General features: G+C 39.7%; 1 protein-coding gene across 1 annotated transcript in view; it reads left to right on the forward strand.

The window, feature by feature from the left end:
• The window catches only part of LOC117314800 (agrin-like), a 182,244-nt gene that overhangs the window by 53,689 nt on the left and 106,292 nt on the right, over positions 1–22,263 (forward strand). Inside the window, exons 4-6 of the mRNA XM_033868904.1 lie at positions 8,645–8,860; positions 19,460–19,572; positions 20,725–20,827. Coding sequence (XP_033724795.1) covers positions 8,645–8,860; positions 19,460–19,572; positions 20,725–20,827 — 432 coding nt within the window. The remainder of the gene's footprint in view (positions 1–8,644; positions 8,861–19,459; positions 19,573–20,724; positions 20,828–22,263) is intronic.

Below are 22,263 nucleotides of genomic sequence, written 5' to 3' on the forward strand. Positions count from 1 at the left end.
ACTTCTTCTCAATAACCAAAAGGTCCAAAGACCTAATTTAGGCCTGCAGCGTGCTAGGGTGAAGGGCTCTCAAGTTTGTTCAAATGAATGACCTTGACCTTCATTCAAGGTCACAGGAGTCAAAAAGGCTAAAATCTTTAAACGACTTCTTCTCAATAACCAACAGTGCCAGAAACCTAATATTTGGCCTGCAGCATGCTGTGGTGAAAGGCTCCCAAGTTTGGTCAAATGAATAAAGTTGACCTTCATTCAAGGTCACAGGGGTCAAAAAGGCTATAATCTTTAAACAACTTCTTCTCAATAACCAAGAGTCCCAGGGAGTTGATATTTGGTCTGTAGCATGCTGGAGTGAAGGGCTACCAAGTTCGTTCAAATGAATGACCTTGACCTTCATTCAAGGTCACAGGGGTCAAATATGCTAAAATAATCAAACGACTTCTTCTAAATAGCCAAAAGACCCAGGGACTTGATATTGGGTCTGTAACATGCTGCGGTAAAGGGCTACCAAGTTTGTTGAATTGAATGACCTTGACCTTCATTCAAGGTCACAGGAGTCAAAAAGGCTAAAATCTTTAAACGACTTCTTCTCAATAACCAAGAGTCCCAGAGACCTAATATTTGGCCTGCAGCATGCTGGGCTGAAGGGCTACCAAGTTTGTTCAAATGAATGACCTCGACCTTCATTCAGGGTCACAGGAGTCAAAAAGGCTAAAATCTTTAAACAACTTCCTCTCAATAACCAAGCGTCCCAGTGAGTTGATATTTGGTCTGTAGCATGCTGGAGTAAAGGGCTACCAAGTTTGTTCAAATGAATGACCTTGACCTTCATTAAAGGTCACAGGGGTCAAATATGCTAAAAAAATTAAACGACTTCTTCTAAATAGCCAAAAGACCCAGGGACTTGATATTGGGTCTGTAGCATGCTGGGGTGAATGGCTACCTAGTTTGTTCAAATGAATGACCTTGACCTTCATTCAAGGTCACAGGAGTCAAAAAGACTAAAATCTTTAAACGACTTCTTCTCAATAACCAAGAGTCCCAGAGACCTAATAATTGGCCTGCAAAATGCTGGGATGAAGGGCTACCTAGTTTGTTCAAATGAATGACCTTGACTTTCATTCAAGTTGACAGGAGTCAAAAAGGCTAAAATCTTTTAACGACTTCTTCTCAATAACCAAGAGGCCCAGGGAGTTGATATTGGTCCTGTAGCATGCTGGGGTAAAGGGCTACCAAGTTTGTTCAAATGAATGACCTTGATTCAAGTTCACAGGAGTCAAAAAGACTAAAATTTTTAAACGACTTCTTCTCAATAACCAAGAGTCCCAGAAACCTAATATTTGGCCTGCAGCATGCTGTGGTGAGGGTCTCCCAAGTTTGTTCAAGTGAATAAAGTTGACCTTCATTCAAGGTCACAGGAGTCAAAAAAGCTAAAATCTTTAAACAACTTCTTCTCAATAACCAAAAGGTCCAAAGACCTAATTTAGGCCTGCAGCGTGCTAGGGTGAAGGGCTCTCAAGTTTGTTCAAATGAATGACCTTGACCTTCATTCAAGGTCACAGGAGTCAAAAAGGCTAAAATCTTTAAACGACTTCTTCTCAATAACCAACAGTGCCAGAAACCTAATATTTGGCCTGCAGCATGCTGTGGTGAAAGGCTCCCAAGTTTGGTCAAATGAATAAAGTTGACCTTCATTCAAGGTCACAGGGGTCAAAAAGGCTATAATCTTTAAACAACTTCTTCTCAATAACCAAGAGTCCCAGGGAGTTGATATTTGGTCTGTAGCATGCTGGAGTGAAGGGCTACCAAGTTTGTTCAAATGAATGACCTTGACCTTCATTCAAGGTCACAGGGGTCAAATATGCTAAAAAAATCAAACGACTTCTTCTAAATAGCCAAAAGACCCAGGGACTTGATATTGGGTCTGTAACATGCTGCGGTAAAGGGCTACCAAGTTTGTTGAATTGAATGACCTTGACCTTCATTCAAGGTCACAGGAGTCAAAAAGGCTAAAATCTTTAAACGACTTCTTCTCAATAACCAAGAGTCCCAGAGACCTAATATTTGGCCTGCAGCATGCTGGGCTGAAGGGCTACCAAGTTTGTTCAAATGAATGACCTCGACCTTCATTCAGGGTCACAGGAGTCAAAAAGGCTAAAATCTTTAAACAACTTCCTCTCAATAACCAAGCGTCCCAGTGAGTTGATATTTGGTCTGTAGCATGCTGGAGTGAAGGGCTACCAAGTTTGTTCAAATGAATGACCTTGACCTTCATTAAAGGTCGCAGGGGTCAAATATGCTAAAAAAATTAAACGACTTCTTCTAAATAGCCAAAAGACCCAAGGACTTGATATTGGGTCTGTAGCATGCTGGGGTGAAGGGCTACCTAGTTTGTTCAAATGAATGACCTTGACCTTCATTCAAGGTCACAGGAGTCAAAAAGGCTAAAATCTTTAAACCACTTCTTCTCAATAACCAAGAGTCCCAGAGGCCTAATATTTGTCCTGTAGCATGCTGGGTTGAAGGGCTACCAAGTTTGTTCAAATGAATGACCTCGACCTTCATTCAGGGTAACAGGAGACAAAAAGGCTAAAATCTTTAAACAACTTCCTCTCAATAACCAAGCGTCCCAGGGAGTTGATATTAGGTCTGTAGCATGCTGGGGTGAAGTGCTACCAACTTTGTTCAAATGAATGACCTTGACCTTCAAGGTCACGTCGATCAAGTATGCTTAAATCTTTAAATGACTTTTAGTGAATAGCCAAAGTGCAGAGAGACATTATATTGGTCCTGTAGCATAAAATCAAATAACTGGAGGATCCATATGCAGGACTTGAAAATAAGGGAGATTTTGTCTCACGCCAGGAGGTATGGCATGTATGCATATATGCAGGATCCATAACTGCAGGATCCATATATGAAAAGATCACTGCATTGCAGCTGAGCAATTTGGGCCCATTGGGCCCTTGTTATAATTATTATGTATATTCATCACAAGGACACTTATACCTTCAATTATATATATATATATATATATAGCTTATGAAACACAAATGACGTAGGAAGACAACTTTTTGACTTGTGCCCTGACCGGGCCTCGAACTCACGATCTACGGCACCCAATCGCCTAGCCAGAAATATCCGCAGCCTATACCGCTGCGCCACATCGGCGTTCTTAAAAAAGAACGTTTCAATGGCGCAGAGATGGTCGGCCCGATACCCTGACATGATCATTGTGGAAGTCGTCTATAAAATGATATAGAATACCTGGATCGCAATGTATTTACATACATGGATACGAATTTTACATATGTTATATATATTTCTCTCGGTACAACTACGACAGGAAATTCAAATCTTTATCTTCGGATCACCAACACAGAGTGTATATGATACATTGTGCTAATAATTAGATATAGCTTAGAAACACAAATGAAGAAGGAAGACAACTTTTTGACTCGTGCCCTGACCGGGCCTCGAACTCATGATCTACGGCACCCAATCGCCTAGCCAGAAATATCCGCAGCCTATACCGCTGTGCCACATCGGCGTTCTTAAAAAAGAACGTTTCAATGGCGCAGTGATGGTCGGCCCGATACCCTGACATGATCATTGTGGAAGTCGTCTATAAGATGATATAGAATACCTGGATCGCAATGTATTTACATTCATGGATACGAATTGTTAGCACAATGTATCATATACACTCTGTGTTGGTGATCCGAAGATAAAGATTTGAATTTCCTGTCGTAGTTATATATATATATATATATATATTGAAAAAATAGTTTGTTTCCATGTGAAAGTAAGAATAAAGGTATAAAAAAATATATATATATATAATAATAAAAAAAAAAAAATAAAAAAAAAAAAAAAAAAATATCATAATAAAAAAACTTGACGACTTGTGTTGGTGATCCGAAGATAAAGATTTGAATTTCCTGTCGTAGTTATATATATATATATATATTGAAAAAATAGTTTGTTTCCATGTGAAAGTAAGAATAAAGGTATAAAAAAATATATATATATATAATAATAAAAAAAAAAAAATTAAAAAAAAAAAAAAAAAATATCATAATAAAAAAACTTGACGACTGGCTTTCAAGCGCTTTCGCAGCTCTTGACTTTCCTGATGAGCAGCAAGAGCTGCGAAAGCGCTTGAAAGCCAGTCGTCGAGTTTTTTTATTATTATATCTATATATATATATATATATACACACAACGATAATTATTTTGAAGCTTATATATATTTATCTATCTATACACTGAATGATAACTATTTTGGAGCTGATCAGGCTATTATAATTATTTTGGAGCTGATCAGGCTATTATGATTATTTTGGAGCTGATCAGGCTATTATAATTATTTTGGAGCTGATCAGGCTATCATAACTATTTTGGAGCTGATCAGGCTATTATAATTATTTTGAAGGTAATACGTACATTTATTATCATTTTCTGTTTATTTGATTTTGATGCAAGACACTTAACAATTATGTTTTTATGACTGAATCAATTTTGACTTGTATATTTTTTTCTAAATGGAGGATTTTAGTGTGTCTTCCACATCATAATGGATATGCTGGTAATACTTTATTGATCTAACCATGAAAACAAAATTTATGTTGGCTTCAGCTGCTGACGGCCCTGTATCCCTCAGCTGTAATGTAACAATACACCAAGATTGACATGAAAGTTAAAATTAAAATACAACGCTGACATTTACTGAAATATTCTTTAAAGTGTTTTAGAAAAAAAAATTTCAAATGACTGCTCAACATCATTCTAGAAATACATGCATCTTCATATATACAACAAAGAACCATGTCTGTTCTTAAATGACCAATCAATAGTTCATGTTTATAATGCATTCACATTAAATATATCAAAGTTACAACACATATCTACATAGCTTGAATATTACTTAAACAAATATACTGTATCCACAAGACTAGTACATCCATCTACTGAAGATTGATGGCAGAAAAGCTTTGTAGCAGAATTCCATGACTGTTCTCCTTTTCTATGTGTGATGTGTGCTTGCATGCTGCACGCAAGCCGTAGTGTGGTAGAACCTCCTGGCATGCCTCTCCACTTATGGAAGCTGTAAAATGTGTCTTTATGTGTGTTCCCATGTTAAAGCATGCCACTAACAATCTCAAGTCAGCTTGTATTTGTGTATATTTTATCTATATTTTATCAGAATCATTGACTTTATTATAATGTATTATATTTAGATTCTACAAATTGTTGATTATTGTTTTTAAAAATTTAAACTATTAAGCATACAGATTTTTCCTTATGATACAGTTTGATTTAATTGATCTTCATTTTCTGCAAGATCTGACATTTGAAAGGAAAAAAATCAATGAAATATGTCTAGTAGGGCCCAAACGTTGTATCCCTAAATTACATAGACTTGAGGATAATCCATTTTCAATACAGCTTATAGATTTAAATGACTAATTTGTCAGCGATCAACACAATAACAAACTCATCTTTGTGGAGAAGTATTGTTGTTTTTATCAATTTATCAAAATAACATTGGGACTTAAAGTGTTATTAAGTTGAAGGTTACACATACTCTGATATAAGTCATACAAAAACAAATACTTTTGTTTATCTAATCATTATGGTATTTTAAGGCTTTGTTAAGGAGGTAAGAGAAAGTCATTTTTTTTACATGGACAGTACCTGTTGATATTTATGTGTTGTATTTGTGTACCAATACAGGTGTATGATACACATAGGATGCTTGATGTTTGGTAGAATTTTCTGTGCCAATTCAAAATCATCAAAGCAAAATGACCTTATCATGCATACAAACCTCTAAAACATTCTCTTTATCCTTTTAGGAATTACGTTTTTACAATTTGTTATATTGTTATACTTGGTGGGTTTATAGCTCACCTGGGCAAATGACCAATTGAACCTGTATTGTCATGTCATCCATCTGTCATGCGTTGTCTGTCATCAGTCGACCATCCATCATTAACTTTTTTTACCTTAAATAAGTAACACTTCTTCTTAGTACCAAAATGGCCTAGGACTACAATTAAGCATGTTGGAATGACCAAGTTTGTTAAAATGAATGACTTAAAATGAATGACTGTTGAAATGAATGCATATGGGACAAACATGATTAAAACATTAAAACAACTTCTGGATAACCAAGAGGCCTAGCTTTAAGGATAATATATACATAGTAACATAAATAATTACCAAGGTTTTACAAATGAATGAGCTTATTTCTAAGGTTACAGGGGTCAAATATGTTTAAAAGTTTGTTTTTTTTTGCTTAGAGTTATGATACATGGTATGCTGAGATGAATGGATACACATTGTTATTAGACATTTCTAACATACATATGTAGTCTCAGACACGAACTCAGAGACCGACTTCAACTGTTTGAGGGGTCGTCTCAAAATGCTCAAACAGCAAATACTGTAGGATCATGTCTTATTTGTTAGATCATGAAAAAAATAGATAAATCTATAGATAAATTCAAACACATTCAGATTTACGGGGAGCAATGGGGGTAAGTGGACATGCTTTGGAGCAATCTAAATCATAATCTTTAAATTGTTAAAGTTTTTATCAAGAAGATCACAAATAACTTAATAAGCTGTAGACAAATAGACATATGTATATAACCCAGTGGGCCACACAACGTCTGGAGAACATTGCTGTTATGTCAGGATACAACATTGCATTTAGGTTGTATTAATGTTATAAAATGACAGTTTGGGGAATATATATTTTTTATGAGATGCAATTTTTGAGAATACTGTAAAAATGTAATGTATGATTTCAATGTCTCAAAAGATTATAAAAAAAAAAAACAATATTTACACATCAACACACATTTTCAAGGTTGTTGAGTACAAGTCAAACATTTCCCATAACATAACATATTCTAAAAAAGTAAAAAGTATTAATATTGTATCTGCATATGTTGAAGTTCTAGTCCTATAGGAGATATTCAACCTTGACATACACAGAGGGATCTACTTTCACCAAACATCATTTAATAATGTTACAATCCCTTTAAAACCTCAGATTTTGTTTTTAGAATGACAATGTCTTCTGCTCGGATGTTTCGGCAATATTTAATTGATTATATAAGAAAAACAATTAAATTTGTGACAGGAAAACCTTAACCTATGTAACCTTGGTACATAGACCTTAACCTATATAACCTTGGTATGTAGACCTTAACCTATGTAACCTTGGTACATAGACCTTGACCTATATAACCTTGGTACATAGACCTTAACCTATATAACCTTGGTATGTAGACCTTAACCTATATAACCTTGGTATGTAGACCTTAACCTATATAACCTTGGTACATAGACCTTAACCTATGTAACCTTGGTACATAGACCTTAACCTATATAACCTTGGTATGTAGACCTTAACCTATATAACCTTGGTACATAGACCTTAACCTATATAACCTTGGTACGTAGACCTTAACCTATATAACCTTGGTACATAGACCTTAACCTATATAACCTTGGTACGTAGACCTTAACCTATATAACCTTGGTATGTAGACCTTAACCTATATAACCTTGGTACATAGACCTTAACCTATATAACCTTGGTATGTAGACCTTAACCTATATAACCTTGGTACGTAGACCTTAACCTATATAACCTTGGTATGTAGACCTTAACCTATATAACCTTGGTATGTAGACCTTAACCTATATAACCTTGGTACGTCATCAGAATTTGTGTACATTATGAATCTTTAATAACAACTAAATGCAAAGTTTGCATTACAACCTTTTGACAACATTGTCTCAACATCAAAAGTTATTGTCACCCAGGCATTTGTAAGAGATGTTCTCACAATGTTGCATGAAGCCCAGATATTTTGACCTGAATGTAATGACATTGTCCTAACATTCTGTTCTAATTTATGTCCTTGGGGACCGGGTAGTTAAGGCATTGCTAGGGAGTGTTATCTGTACACTATTATACCAAATCATATTTATGGGCCCAAAAGGGTAAAGAGGACATTGTTATAGTTTTTGAGGAAGTCTTACGATTTTCCTGGCAGTAATGGATCACTGTAGTTATGAAGATGTAAACTACGCCCAGTATGGAATCCAGCAATGTGTTGACAAATATTTATACCCCCGCAACGAAGTTATTTTATATATAACATGGGCCAGGTTGAGCTGAAACAGGTAACGTGTTGGTTAATGTTTTCCTCCTCAAGGTGAACTTTTCACCGTGAGCACAGTAGTGTATTACTGTAAGGCATTTCACTTCCATGTAGTGGACAAAACTACAAATTTTTAAAGGTACTCTGAATATAATTTTTATGTTTTCATCAGAAAAATAACAAGATATTGTTGGAATTGTCATGAGATATCTATTTCAATAAAAACTCTTCCCTTTACTCTGTTTTGGTTGTAATAAAAGATAGACACATCACATTTATTCACATTGATTTTTGTTAATAAACTGAGTGAGTTAGACCAGCCCATTTTATTGGGTTAATATCAGTAAATCTGTGTTCTCAGATTGTCTGCTTGTTTTCAATTAAAGTCTCATTGTAGATTTGTTATAATTAGTGGTTATAGCAATACAGATCATCAAGCATAATTTGTCTTTGTGGGTTTTCAGGAACTAATCCATGTAGGAAAATAACATGTGGATTTGGTCAGGAATGTAGTATCAACAAAAACGGCCTTGCTAAATGTCAGTGTCCTTCACCATGTGAACTTATTCTACAGCAAGTTTGTGGTTCTGATGGCTACACATATGACAACGAATGTGAGCTGAGGAGAGATTCATGTCTTCAGAAAAAAAATGTGGTCCTAGCACATCATGGCCCCTGTGGTAAGTCTCAAGTCATATCAATGGCTTTAGAGGTATATGTACACTTCATACATAAGGTAAGGCACATGTTAATAATGCTTGTGGTAAGACATGAACATCCTAGGTAAGGCACATGTTAATAATGCTTGTGGTAAGACATGAACATCCTTCTCATACCCATGATAAGTCAAGTCATGTCCGTGCATGGTTATAGACATGTACAAACGTCTCATACCTGTGGTAAGTCATACCTGATACCTGTGGTAGGTAAGTCACACCTAATACATGTGGTAGGTAAGTCACATCTGATACATGTGGTAGGTAAGTCACACCTGATACATGTGGTAGGTAAGTCACACCTGATACATGTGGTAGGTAAGTCACACCTGATACATGTGGTAGGAAAGTCACACCTGATACATGTGGTAGGTAAGTCACACCTGATACATGTGGTAGGAAAGTCACACCTGATACATGTGGTAGGTAAGTCACACCTGATACATGTGGTAGGTAAGTCACACCTGATACATGTGGTAGGTAAGTCACACCTGATACATGTGGTAGGTAAGTCACACCTGATACATGTGGTAGGTAAGTCACACCTGTGGTAGGTAAGTCACACCTGTGGAAGGTAAGTCACACCTGTGGTAGGTAAGTCACACCTAATACCTGTGGTATGTACATGTAAGTCACACCTGATACGTGTGCTAGGTAAGTCACACCCAATACGTGTGCTAGGTAAGTCACACCTGATACTTGTGGTAGCTAAGTCACACCTGTGGTAGGTAAGTCACACATGTGGAAGGTAAGTCACACCTGTGGTAGGTAAGTCACACCTGTGATAGGTAAGTCACACCTGTGGTAGGTAAGTCAAACCTGATACCTGTGGTAGGTAAGTCACACCTGTGGTAGGTAAGTCATACCTGGGGTAGGTAAGTCACATCTGATACCTGTGGTAGGTAAGTCACACCTGATACCTGTGGTAGGTAAGTCACACCTGTGGTAGGTAAGTCACACCTGATACCTGTGGTAGGTAAGTCATACCTGTGGTAGGTAAGTCACACCTGTGGTAGGTAAGTCACACCTGTGTTAGGTAAGTCATACCTGTAGTAGGTAAGTCACACCTGTGTTACGTAAGTCATACCTGTAGTAGGTAAGTCATACCTGTGGTAGGTAAGTCATACCTGTGGTAGGTAAGTCACACCTGATACCTGTGATAGGTAAGTCACACCTGATACCTGTGGTAGGTAAGTCATACCTGTGGTAGGTAAGTCATACCTGTGATAGGTAAGTCACACCTATGGTAGGTAAGTCATATCTGTGGTAGGTAAGTCACATCTGATACCTGTGATAGGTAAGTCACACCTGATACCTGTGGTAGGTAAGTCACACCTGATACCTTTGGTAGGTAAGTCACACCTGTGGTAGGTAAATCACACCTGATACCTGTGGTAGGTAATAAGTCATACCTTATACATGTGGTAGGTAAGTCACACCTGATACCTGTGATAGGTAAGTCACACCTGTGATAGGTAAGTCACACCTGTGGTAGGTAAGTCACACCTGTGTTAGGTAAGTCATACCTGTGGTAGGTAAGTCATACCTGTGGTAGGTAAGTCACACCTGTGGTAGGTAAGTCACAACTGATACCTGTGATAGGTAAGTCACACCTGTGGTAGGTAAGTCACACCTGTGGTAGGTAAGTCATACCTGTGGTAGGTAAGTCACATCTGATACCTGTGATAGGTAAGTCACACCTGATACCTGTGGTAGGTAAGTCACACCTGATACGTGTGCTAGGTAAGTCACACCTTATACTTGTGGTAGGTAAGTCACACCTACAGTAGGTAAGTCACACCTGGTACCTGTGATAGGTAAGTCACACCTGTGGTAGGTAAGTCATACCTGTGGTAGGTAAGTCACACCTGATACCTGTGATAGGTAAGTCACACCTGTGTTATGTAAGTCATACCTGTGGTAGGTAAGTCACACCTGATACCTGTGATAGGTAAGTCACACCTGTGTTAGGTAAGTCATACCTGTGGTAGGTAAGTTAAACCTGATACCTGTGGTAGGTAAGTCACACCTGTGTTAGGTAAGTCATACCTGTGGTAGGTAAGTCATACCTGTGGTAGGTAAGTCACACCTGTGATAGGTAAGTCACACCTGATACCTGTGGTAGGTAAGTCACACCTGATACCTTTGGTAGGTAAGTCACACCTGTGGTAGGTAAATCACACCTGATACCTGTGGTAGGTAATAAGTCATACCTTATACATGTGGTAGGTAAGTCACACCTGATACCTGTGATAGGTAAGTCACACCTGTGATAGGTAAGTCACACCTGTGGTAGGTAAGTCACACCTGTGTTAGGTAAGTCATACCTGTGGTAGGTAAGTCATACCTGTGGTAGGTAAGTCACACCTGTGGTAGGTAAGTCACAACTGATACCTGTGATAGGTAAGTCACACCTGTGGTAGGTAAGTCACACCTGTGGTAGGTAAGTCATACCTGTGGTAGGTAAGTCACATCTGATACCTGTGATAGGTAAGTCACACCTGATACCTGTGATAGGTAAGTCACACCTGATACGTGTGCTAGGTAAGTCACACCTTATACTTGTGGTAGGTAAGTCACACCTGTAGTAGGTAAGTCACACCTGGTACCTGTGATAGGTAAGTCACACCTGTGGTAGGTAAGTCACACCTGATACCTGTGATAGGTAAGTCACACCTGTGTTAGGTAAGTCATACCTGTGGTAGGTAAGTCACACCTGATACCTGTGATAGGTAAGTCACACCTGTGTTAGGTAAGTCATACCTGTGGTAGGTAAGTTAAACCTGATACCTGTGGTAGGTAAGTCACACCTGTGTTAGGTAAGTCATACCTGTGGTAGGTAAGTCATACCTGTGGTAGGTAAGTCACATCTGATACCTGTGATAGGTAAGTCACACCTGATACCTGTGGTAGGTAAGTCACACCTGATACCTTTGGTAGGTAAGTCACACCTGTGGTAGGTAAATCACACCTGATACCTGTGGTAGGTAATAAGTCATACCTTATACATGTGGTAGGTAAGTCACACCTGATACCTGTGATAGGTAAGTCACACCTGTGATAGGTAAGTCACACCTGTGGTAGGTAAGTCACACCTGTGTTAGGTAAGTCATACCTGTGGTAGGTAAGTCATACCTGTGGTAGGTAAGTCACACCTGTGGTAGGTAAGTCACAACTGATACCTGTGATAGGTAAGTCACACCTGTGGTAGGTAAGTCACACCTGTGGTAGGTAAGTCATACCTGTGGTAGGTAAGTCACACCTGATACCTGTGATAGGTAAGTCACACCTGTGTTAGGTAAGTCATACCTGTGGTAGGTAAGTCAAACCTGATACCTGTGGTAGGTAAGTCACACCTGTGTTAGGTAAGTCATACCTGTGGTAGGTAAGTCATACCTGTGGTAGGTAAGTCACACCTGTGGTAGGTAAGTCACACCTGTGGTAGGTAAGTCATACCTGTGGTAGGTAAGTCACACCTGTGGTAGGTAAGTCATACCTGTGGTAGGTAAGACCCATCTGATACCTGTGATAGGTAAGTCACACCTGATACCTGTGGTAGGTAAGTCACACCTGATACCTGTGGTAGGTAAGTCACACCTAATACCTGTGGTAGGTAAGTCATACCTGTGGTAGGTAAGTCACATCTGATACCTGTGATAGGTAAGTCACACCTGATACCTGTGGTAGGTAAGTCACACCTGATACCTGTGGTAGGTAAGTCACACCTGTGGTAGGTAAATCACACCTGATACCTGTGGTAGGTAATAAGTCATACCTTATACATGTGGTAGGTAAGTCACACCTGATACCTGTGATAGGTAAGTCACACCTGGGTATGGTAAGTCACACCTGTTGTAGGTAAGTCACACCTGTGTTAGGTAATTAGTCATACCTGTGGTAGGTAAGTCACACCTGATACCTGTGGTAGTTAAGTCACACCTGTGGTAGGTAAGTCATACATGTGGTAGGTTAGTCACACCTGATACCTGTGATAGGTAAGTCACACCTGTGGTAGGTAAGTCATACCTGTGATAGGTAAGTCACACCTGATACCTGTGGTAGGTAAGTCACACCTGTGGTAGGTAAATCATACCTGATACCTATGGTAGGTAATAGCCATATCTTATACCTGTGGTAGGTAAGTCACACCTGATACCTGTGATAGGTAAGTCACACCTGATACATGTGGTAGGAAAGTCACACCTGATACATGTGGTAGGTAAGTCACACCTGATACATGTGGTAGGTAAGTCACACCTGAAACATGTGGTAAGTAAGTCACATCTAATACCTGTGGTAGGTAAGTCACACCTGATACCTGTGGTAGGAAAGTCACACCTGATACCTGTGATAGGTAAGTCACACCTGATACATGTGGTAGGTAAGTCACACCTGATACATGTGGTAGGTAAGTCACACCTGATACATGTGGTAGGTAAGTCACACCTGATACATGTGGTAGGAAAGTCACACCTGATACATGTGGTAAGTAAGTCACACCTGTGGTAGGAAAGTCACACCTGATACATGTGGTAGGTAAGTCACACCTGATACATGTGGTAGGAAAGTCACACCTGATACATGTCGTAAGTAAGTCACACCTGATACATGTGGTAGGAAAGTCACACCTGATACCTGTGGTAGGAAAGTCACACCTTATACCTGTGGTATGTACATGTAAGTCACACCTGATACGTGTGCTAGGTAAGTCACACCTGATACGTGTGCTAGGTAAGTCACACCTTATACTTGTGGAAGGTAAGTCACACCTGTGGTAGGTAAGTCACACCTGGTACCTGTGATAGGTAAGTCACACCTGTGGTAGGTAAGTCATACCTGTGGTAGGTAAGTCACACCTGATACCTGTGGTAGGTAAGTCACACCTGATACCTGTGGTAGGTAAGTCACACCTGTGGTAGGTAAGTCATACCTGTGGTAGGTAAGTCAAACCTGATACCTGTGGTAGGTAAGTCACACCTGTGTTAGGTAAGTCATACCTGTGGTAGGTAAGTCACACCTGTGGTAGGTAAGTCACACCTGTGGTAGGTAAGTCATACCTGTGGTAGGTAAGTCACACCTGTGGTAGGTAAGTCATACCTGTGGTAGGTAAGTCACACCTGATACCTGTGGTAGGTAAGTCACACCTGATACCTGTGGTAGGTAAGTCACACCTAATACCTGTGGTAGGTAAGTCATACCTGTGGTAGGTAAGTCATACCTGTGGTAGGTAAGTCACATCTGATACCTGTGATAGGTAAGTCACACCTGATACCTGTGGTAGGTAAGTCAAACCTGATACCTGTGGTAGGTAAGTCACACATGTGGTAGTAAATCACACCTGATACCTGTGGTAGGTAATAAGTCATACCTTATACATGTGGTAGGTAAGTCACACCTGATACCTGTGATAGGTAAGTCACACCTGTGATAGGTAAGTCACACCTGTGGTAGGTAAGTCACACCTGTGTTAGGTAAGTCACACCTGATACCTGTGGTAGTTAAGTCACACCTGTGGTAGGTAAGTCATACATGTGGTAGGTTAGTCACACCTGATATCTGTGCTAGGTAAGTCACACCTGTGGTAGGTAAGTCATACCTGTGATAGGTAAGTCACACCTGATACCTGTGGTAGGTAAGTCACACCTGTGGTAAGTAAATCACACCTGATACCTATGGTAGGTAATAGCCATATCTTATACCTGTGGTAGGTAAGTCACACCTGATACCTGTGATAGGTAAGTCACACCTGATACATGTGGTAGGAAAGTCACACCTGATACCTGTGGTAGGTAAGTCATACCTGATACATGTGGTAGGTAAGTCACACCTGATACATGTGGTAGGAAAGTCATACCTGATACCTGTGATAGGTAAGTCACACCTGATACATGTGGTGGGAAGTCACACCTGATACATGTGGTAGGTAAGTCACACCTGATACATGTGGTAAGTAAGTCACACCTGATACATGTGGTAGGTAAGTCACACCTGTGGTAGGAAAGTCACACCTAATACATGTGGTAGGAAAGTCACACCTGATACATGTGGTAGGTAAGTCACACCTGATACATGTGGTAGGAAAGTCACACCTGATACATGTGGTAGGTAAGTCACACCTGAAACATGTGGTAAGTAAGTCACATCTAATACCTGTGGTAGGTAAGTCACACCTGATACATGTGGTAGGTAAGTCACACCTGATACATGTGGTAGGTAAGTCACACCTGATACATGTGGTAGGAAAGTCACACCTGATACATGCGGTAGGTAAGTCACACCTGATACATGTGGTAAGTAAGTCACACCTAATACCTGTGGTAGGTAAGTCACACCTAATACCTGTGGTAGGTAAGTCACACCTATTACCTGTGGTAGGTAAGTCACACCTGATACCTGTGGTAGGTAAGTCACACCTGATACCTGTGGTAGGTAAGTCACACCTAATACCTGTGGTATGTACATGTAAGTCACACCTGATACGTGTGCTAGGTAAGTCACACCTGATATGTGTGCTAGGTAAGTCACACCTGATACTTGTGGTAGGTAAGTCACACCTGTGGTAGGTAAGTCACACCTGGTACCTGTGATAGGTAAGTCACACCTGTGGTAGGTAAGTCATACCTGTGGTAGGTAAGTCACACCTGATACCTGTGATAGGTAAGTCACACCTGTGGTAGGTAAGTCATACCTGTGGTAGGTAAGTCAAACCTGATACCTGTGATAGGTAAGTCACACCTGATACCTGTGGTAGGTAAGTCACACCTAATACCTGTGGTATGTACATGTAAGTCACACCTGATATGTGTGCTAGGTAAGTCACACCTGATATGTGTGCTAGGTAAGTCACACCTGATACTTGTGGTAGGTAAGTCACACCTGATACTTGTGGTAGGTAAGTCACACCTGATACCTGTGATAGGTAAGTCACACCTGTGGTAGGTAAGTCATACCTGTGGTAGGTAAGTCAAACCTGATACCTGTGATAGGTAAGTCACACCTGTGGTAGGTAAGTCACACCTGTGGTAGGTAAGTCACACCTGTGGTAGGTAAGTCATACCTGTGGTAGGTAAGTCACACCCGTGGTAGGTAAGTCATACCTGTGGTAGGTAAGTCACATCTGATACCTGTGGTAGGTAAGTCACACCTGATACCTGTGGTAGGTAAGTCACACCTGTGGTAGGTAAATCACACCTGATACCTGTGGTAGGTAATAAGTCATACCTTATACATGTAGTAGGTAAGTCACACCTGATACCTGTGATAGGTAAGTCACACCTGTGGCAGGTAAGTCACACCTGTGGTAGGTAAGTCATACCTGTTGTAGGTAAGTCACACCTGATACCTGTGGTAGTTAAGTCACACCTGTGGTAGGTTAGTCACACCTGATACCTGTGATAGGTAAGTCACACCTGTGGTAGGTAAGTCATACCTGTGGTAGGTAAGTCACACCTGATACCTGTGATAGGTATGTCACACCTGTGGTAGGTAAGTCATACCTGTGGTAGGTTAGTCACACCTGATACCTGTGATAGGTAAGTCACACCTGTGGTAGGTAAGTCATACCTGTGGTAGGTAAGTCACACCTGATACCTGTGATAGGTAAGTCACACCTGTGTTAGGTAAGTCATACCTGTGGTAGGTAAGTCACACCTGATACCTGTGGTAGTTAAGTTGTACCCCCCTACTTATGTAAGGTATGGTCATTTCTATAGCTGTAGGATACATTTAAATTAGCTTTTCTTACAGAAAGTACAGGGAATACAAGGTCACGTTTTGGATTCCACTTAATTGTATATGTATTTATTTGATTGTTATATGTCTCGTATAAGTTTGAGAAGCAAGGTACTAATCATGTTTTACTGAAACAGAACTAATAAGCTGTGTAATTAAGAGAAATCCATTGTATATACAAACATAATCTTTATATACATAAAGTGTTAGTTGTATATTTCAAGGACTCAATGATTGTGAATAATGTCATTTTGGGATTAGGTCTTACGTGTACAAGATATCTAGACTATTTATTTGAATTAAATTCTTCTTGATTTACTATTTTTTGTTAGGTCAACTGCATGAATTCAAATGCACTTGTGCATACATTCAAACAATTTTAACATTTTTTAAATAGTTCATTAGTTATATGAAATTAGATAATATTTTATTTTCTAACTTTCTAATACATTTAAATGATAAAAATTTTATATTCCAAATTCTTACATTGTTACCCTATACAGAGTTTTAGGGGGGATACTATTCCTATGTGAAGATACTTATCCTATGGCCATTTATTGTATCCGGATACTTATCCTATGGCCATTTATTGTATCCGGATACTTATCCTTTTGTAGATCCACTTGGTGTTGTTATTACTGGGGAAAGTGAAGGCTCCAGTCCCTTGCCTTTGTTGAGTTTTGGTTCACGTGTGGTGTCATGGCTGTCAATCGTACAGCTGTTTTATTTTAGTGGGGCACAGCTGATTGATTCTGTTTCCTACTCTGGTCCTTCCTACCCATCAGGTCGATTGTCCTTGGCAAGAACTTCTGATCCTGACCTTGGTGTCAAAGTGACAGAAAATTGGTCTAAAGTTTTTATTCTCATTCGCCTTTGTCCATCATCATGCATTAATGTCTTTCATGCGTCTGTAAACAGTTTACAATTTTGACTTCTCAAAGTCAACCAAAACTGTAAAATATATAGTTCTCAATTCACAGAGGACTAAGAGACGGGGCCAAAAGGGTCAAGTTGACTGAAATTACAAAAATATTCTTCTCAAGACCCAAATAAGATATAATCAAATACTCTTCATAGACGGAAGGGGCTTAAGATGCTTTACCAAAATTGTTAAAGAGATCTTAAGCTTACTAATTTCCTGCTAGTTTTGGGTATAACCCCATGGGTATGCCTATGTGGAACTCTTGGGGTTGGTGTCTCCATCTAACAGAGGTGTTGACCCCTCAATGCTCTTCCACTTTGGGAACCATATTGGCCAGTCCTAAGGTTGACAGGTCCTTTAGTGCTGCCATTCCCTAAATCCAAAGGTAGCTGGGTCTTCAGCTGTCACAATTCTTGTGATGAAGATTCAGTCTCAGTGTGGCAGCTAGTTCTTTGCAGGCTTTGACGCACCACAAGCCTAAGGTTATTCCTGTGATGCAGACTTTGTCTATTCTTAAGGGTAGGCATAGGCTTACAACTGCACCTCACAATAATGGTGTTCGATGCTGCCCATCACATCTTTTTTCTATGACTCCATCATGCTCCACCTCATTTGTCCTAGGGATTCTGTTGTGCAGGACACACATTAGGTGGTGCAAAATTTGCTGAGAGGGGTTTATCCCCTCCAGAGAGAAGTCAGAGGTGTTCCCTTTCTGAGATTTTATATTCCTGGGAAACCTTTTCAATAACGTTTAGGACATCGGTTTAGCACCTATGGAAAATAGGTCATTGTCAAGTGCAGATGCACTGCTTACTCAGTTTTATGGGGTATCTTATCTGAGTATGGTTCTAGGGAGAATTCACATCCGACCTCTTAAGATGTTTCTGCTTTCCAACTAGGTCCCTTTAAGGGATTGAGAGGCATTGCTTTTCTTGAACCAGTCGATCAAGCAGTTTGCTACGTGGTAGACTATACAGGGCAATGTCCTGCAGGAATGTTATTTTGTCGAAGCCAGCTCCAAGTGTGACCCTTTACAGAGATGGTTTCATGATAGGTTGGAGAACTAACTTCAACGGACATGTCCAGTTGGGAAATTATCTGAGGAACAGCTTTCAGAGTACATCAATGTGCTGGACATGGGAACAATTCTAGCTGTTCAATCCCTAGCTGGATGTTACAGTCCAAGGTGGGTTGTGTGGCTGCCGAAACTCCACTAGTTGCAGCTGACTATCCTTGTCAAGCATCTCCCATGTAGACTGTATGTTCTTGCAGACACTCTCTCCAGATGCAAAAACCAGTTTAGATATAGGTAGCAGCTGAACTCTTTGATCTTCAAGAGCATTTGTTAGGTGTTTGACAGACCTCTAATGGATATGTTTGGCACCTCTCTGAACAATCTTGTGGGCAGGGTTCTTCCTGCTAGAAGTAATTTGCTTTGACAACGTCGGTCTAAGATGCATGTCAACCACTTTGAGGCGTGGAGGCTGTTATATCTCTGGCAAGCTTTTCTGATGATGTGTGAGCTTGCATGAAAATTGATTCCCTTCCATTAAGCCCTCCGGCTGTCTAGTTCCATTAGCACTTAAATTTGTCACTTGACAAAATGCACCAGATTCCATCCTTCTCATCCATCACATTGGGATGCTGGGATGAGGGAGGGAATTTACAAGGAAAAAAACTTATCTTTGTATAGCCCTTTGATTTTTATTTTACAGTTTCATAGCTTTAGGTAAGAAATAATCCCAAATTCATATTTTGTTAAATAAGATTAACTTTTATTCAGTTAAAAAGTAGAGAAATTATGCAATAACATGTTTTTTATCATAACATGTAATTAAATTTAACAAGAAGTATCTAATTATTGTCCAAACAAGCTTTCTAAGTTTATTTAATTTTCTCTTTTTTCATAGGGGAGGGAGAAATTTCTTGTCGAGGTTACACTTGTCATAATGATGCCATCTGTCAAATGAGGGGCGGACAACCCATCTGTGAATGCCCTGTTTGTTCCGAGGAGTTTGAACCAGTATGTACAGCATTACTCTGTCAAAACAATGATATATTTTACTGTTTGAAAAAGAGAATTAGGCACCACTTCCTAGTAGGAAATATTCTGAAGTTTACAAGTTGAAAACCTGTTCATTAAATTTGTTATTTCCTTTTCACAGTAGAAACGATGGTGGTAACCCAATTCAGATTGGAATGAAAAAGAAGAAAAAAATTATGATTTTGTTAAAACACTCTTCGTAGACTTGATACTAATCATGTTGACTACTTTCACAGGAACTTGATGACTGAACACAAATATATGTAATGATTCTAAATGCTATGTCATGTTTTTATGCATGTTGCGAACTTTAATTTTATGTAATACAATATTTGCATGGGCGGAGGATCTTGACGACTATGTCCTTGTTTATATAATTTGTTCTCTAATACGCAGTTTACATTGTGTTTGATAAACACAGAAGCATACACAGGATTTTAAAACTACATTATTATTTGTTTTTCAAGGTAGTCTAAAATGCTTGCTTGTCATTTAAAAGCTGTGTTGGTTATCAATTATAAAGGAAAATGGGTGGTTAATTAAGTTTCTACCACAAGACGCTGTGTTATTCCACTCTCAAGCCATTGCATAAATGTACCGACAGTTGGATAATTATATGTTATATACCACTAGTGGTATATGACCTTCCTGTCTTTTGATTGGTCAAGAATTCGAACTTTGACCCAAGCTGCAATTGTTATTGACGTCATCAATAAACGAATGACGTCACATCACCGGGTCCCGAATGTCACCAGTACACTCTATTTCCTTACGCGAAATTGTACTTGTCCACATTTCCCTTTGAATCAAGCCGATATTATTGTGGTAGAAACAGGTCACACGACTCGTGATTGTTGGATATAGAATTTATTTCACACTCGTAAGTTATTTTTTAAAAGTTGCAAAAGACACTCGCTAAAGCTTGTGTCTTTTGTAACTTTAAAAAAATAACTTACTCGTGTGAAATAAATTCTATATCCAACTATCACTCGTTGTGTAACCTCTTTATCAATTTGAACTAATCCAAAGTAAAATGTTAGATTTAGTATTTTCTCCTAGGTCTATATTATCAGTATGTCAGTAACATAATTTCAGTGAGACATGTTTCTCACCTAATGTCTGTCTGTCAAGGTTTGTGGAACAGATGGGCAAACATACCCCAATGAGTGTCAACTTCGCCTCACCAACTGTGATGAACGAACTAGCATACAGATCTGGCACCAAGGAAGATGTAGTAAGTATAACTATACCACTGCTTTAAAACATCATCTTACCCAAAGAGACAACCATAATGTTAGGTCTGAAACTAGGAAATTAAGACTATTGGTAAACAATGCTATCTATTAATCCCCTATCAGTGAAGCTTAATAGGGAGGACTATAGTTTTCCCCTATCGGTGAAGCTAGGGGGGGACTATAGTTTTCCCCTATCGGTGAAGCTAGGGGGGGCTATAGTTTTCCCCTATCAGTGAAGCTAGGGGGGACTATAGTTTTCCCCTATCAGTGAAGCTAGGGGGGGACTATAGTTTTCCCCTATCAGTAAAGCTAGGGGGGGGCTATAGTTTTCCCCTATCAGTAAAGCTAGGGGGGACTATAGTTTTCCCCTATCAGTGAAGCTAGGGAGGACTATAGTTTTCCCCTATCAGTAAAGCTAGGGGGGACTATAGTTTTCCCCTATCGGTGAAGCTAGGGGGGGGGCTATAGTTTTCCCCTATCAGTGAAGCTAGGGGGGACTATAGTTTTCCCCTATCGGTGAAGCTAGGGGGGGACTATAGTTTTCCCCTATCGGTGAAGCTAGGGGGGGCTATAGTTTTCCCCTATCGGTGAAGCTAGGGGGGGACTATAGTTTTCCCCTATCGGTGAAGCTAGGGGGGACTATAGTTTTCCCCTATCGGTGAAGCTAGGGGGGGCTATAGTTTTCCCCTATCAGTAAAGCTAGGGAGGACTATAGTTTTCCCCTATCAGTAAAGCTAGGGGAGGACTATAGTTTTCCCCTATCAGTGAAGCTAGGGAGGACTATAGTTTTCCCCTATCAGTAAAGCTAGGGAGGACTATAGTTTTCCCCTATCAGTAAAGCTAGGGAGGACTATAGTTTTCCCCTATCGGTGAAGCTAGGGAGGACTATAGTTTTCCCCTATCGGTGAAGCTAGGGGGGGACTATAGTTTTCCCCTATCAGTAAAGCTAGGGAGGACTATAGTTTTCCCCTATCGGTGAAGCTAGGGAGGACTATAGTTTTCCCCTATCGGTGAAGCTAGGGGGGGGGCTATAGTTTTCCTCTCCTTCTGCGTATGTAGTTGTTTGAGCAAACAATTACAAAAGACCATACTGTCCCATACAAATTCAGGTTTTGGGTTGCTGAGTCTACCTCAAGGTCACTGTTATTACTTTTAGGTCACTTGAGATGAAGTCTCTTCCTTTTGTTAGGCGTCACCTGTTGTCCATCGTAAACTATTTCCATTTTTGAATTCTTCTCAATAAATAAGAAGCCCAGCACCATGATATTTGGCTAGTATAGCATGCTGGGAGCAAAGGCTACAAACCCAGGGTTATGATATAAGGCCAGAAGCATGCTGGGATGAAAGCCTTGCCAGTTCTTTCAAATGAACGACCCTGACGGACTTTCTAGGTAACATGGCTGAGATGTGTTAACTGTTAATTTAAAAAGCCAAG

This window comes from Pecten maximus, chromosome 16 (genome assembly GCF_902652985.1).
Source record: "Pecten maximus chromosome 16, xPecMax1.1, whole genome shotgun sequence".
Lineage (NCBI taxonomy): Eukaryota > Metazoa > Mollusca > Bivalvia > Pectinida > Pectinidae > Pecten > Pecten maximus.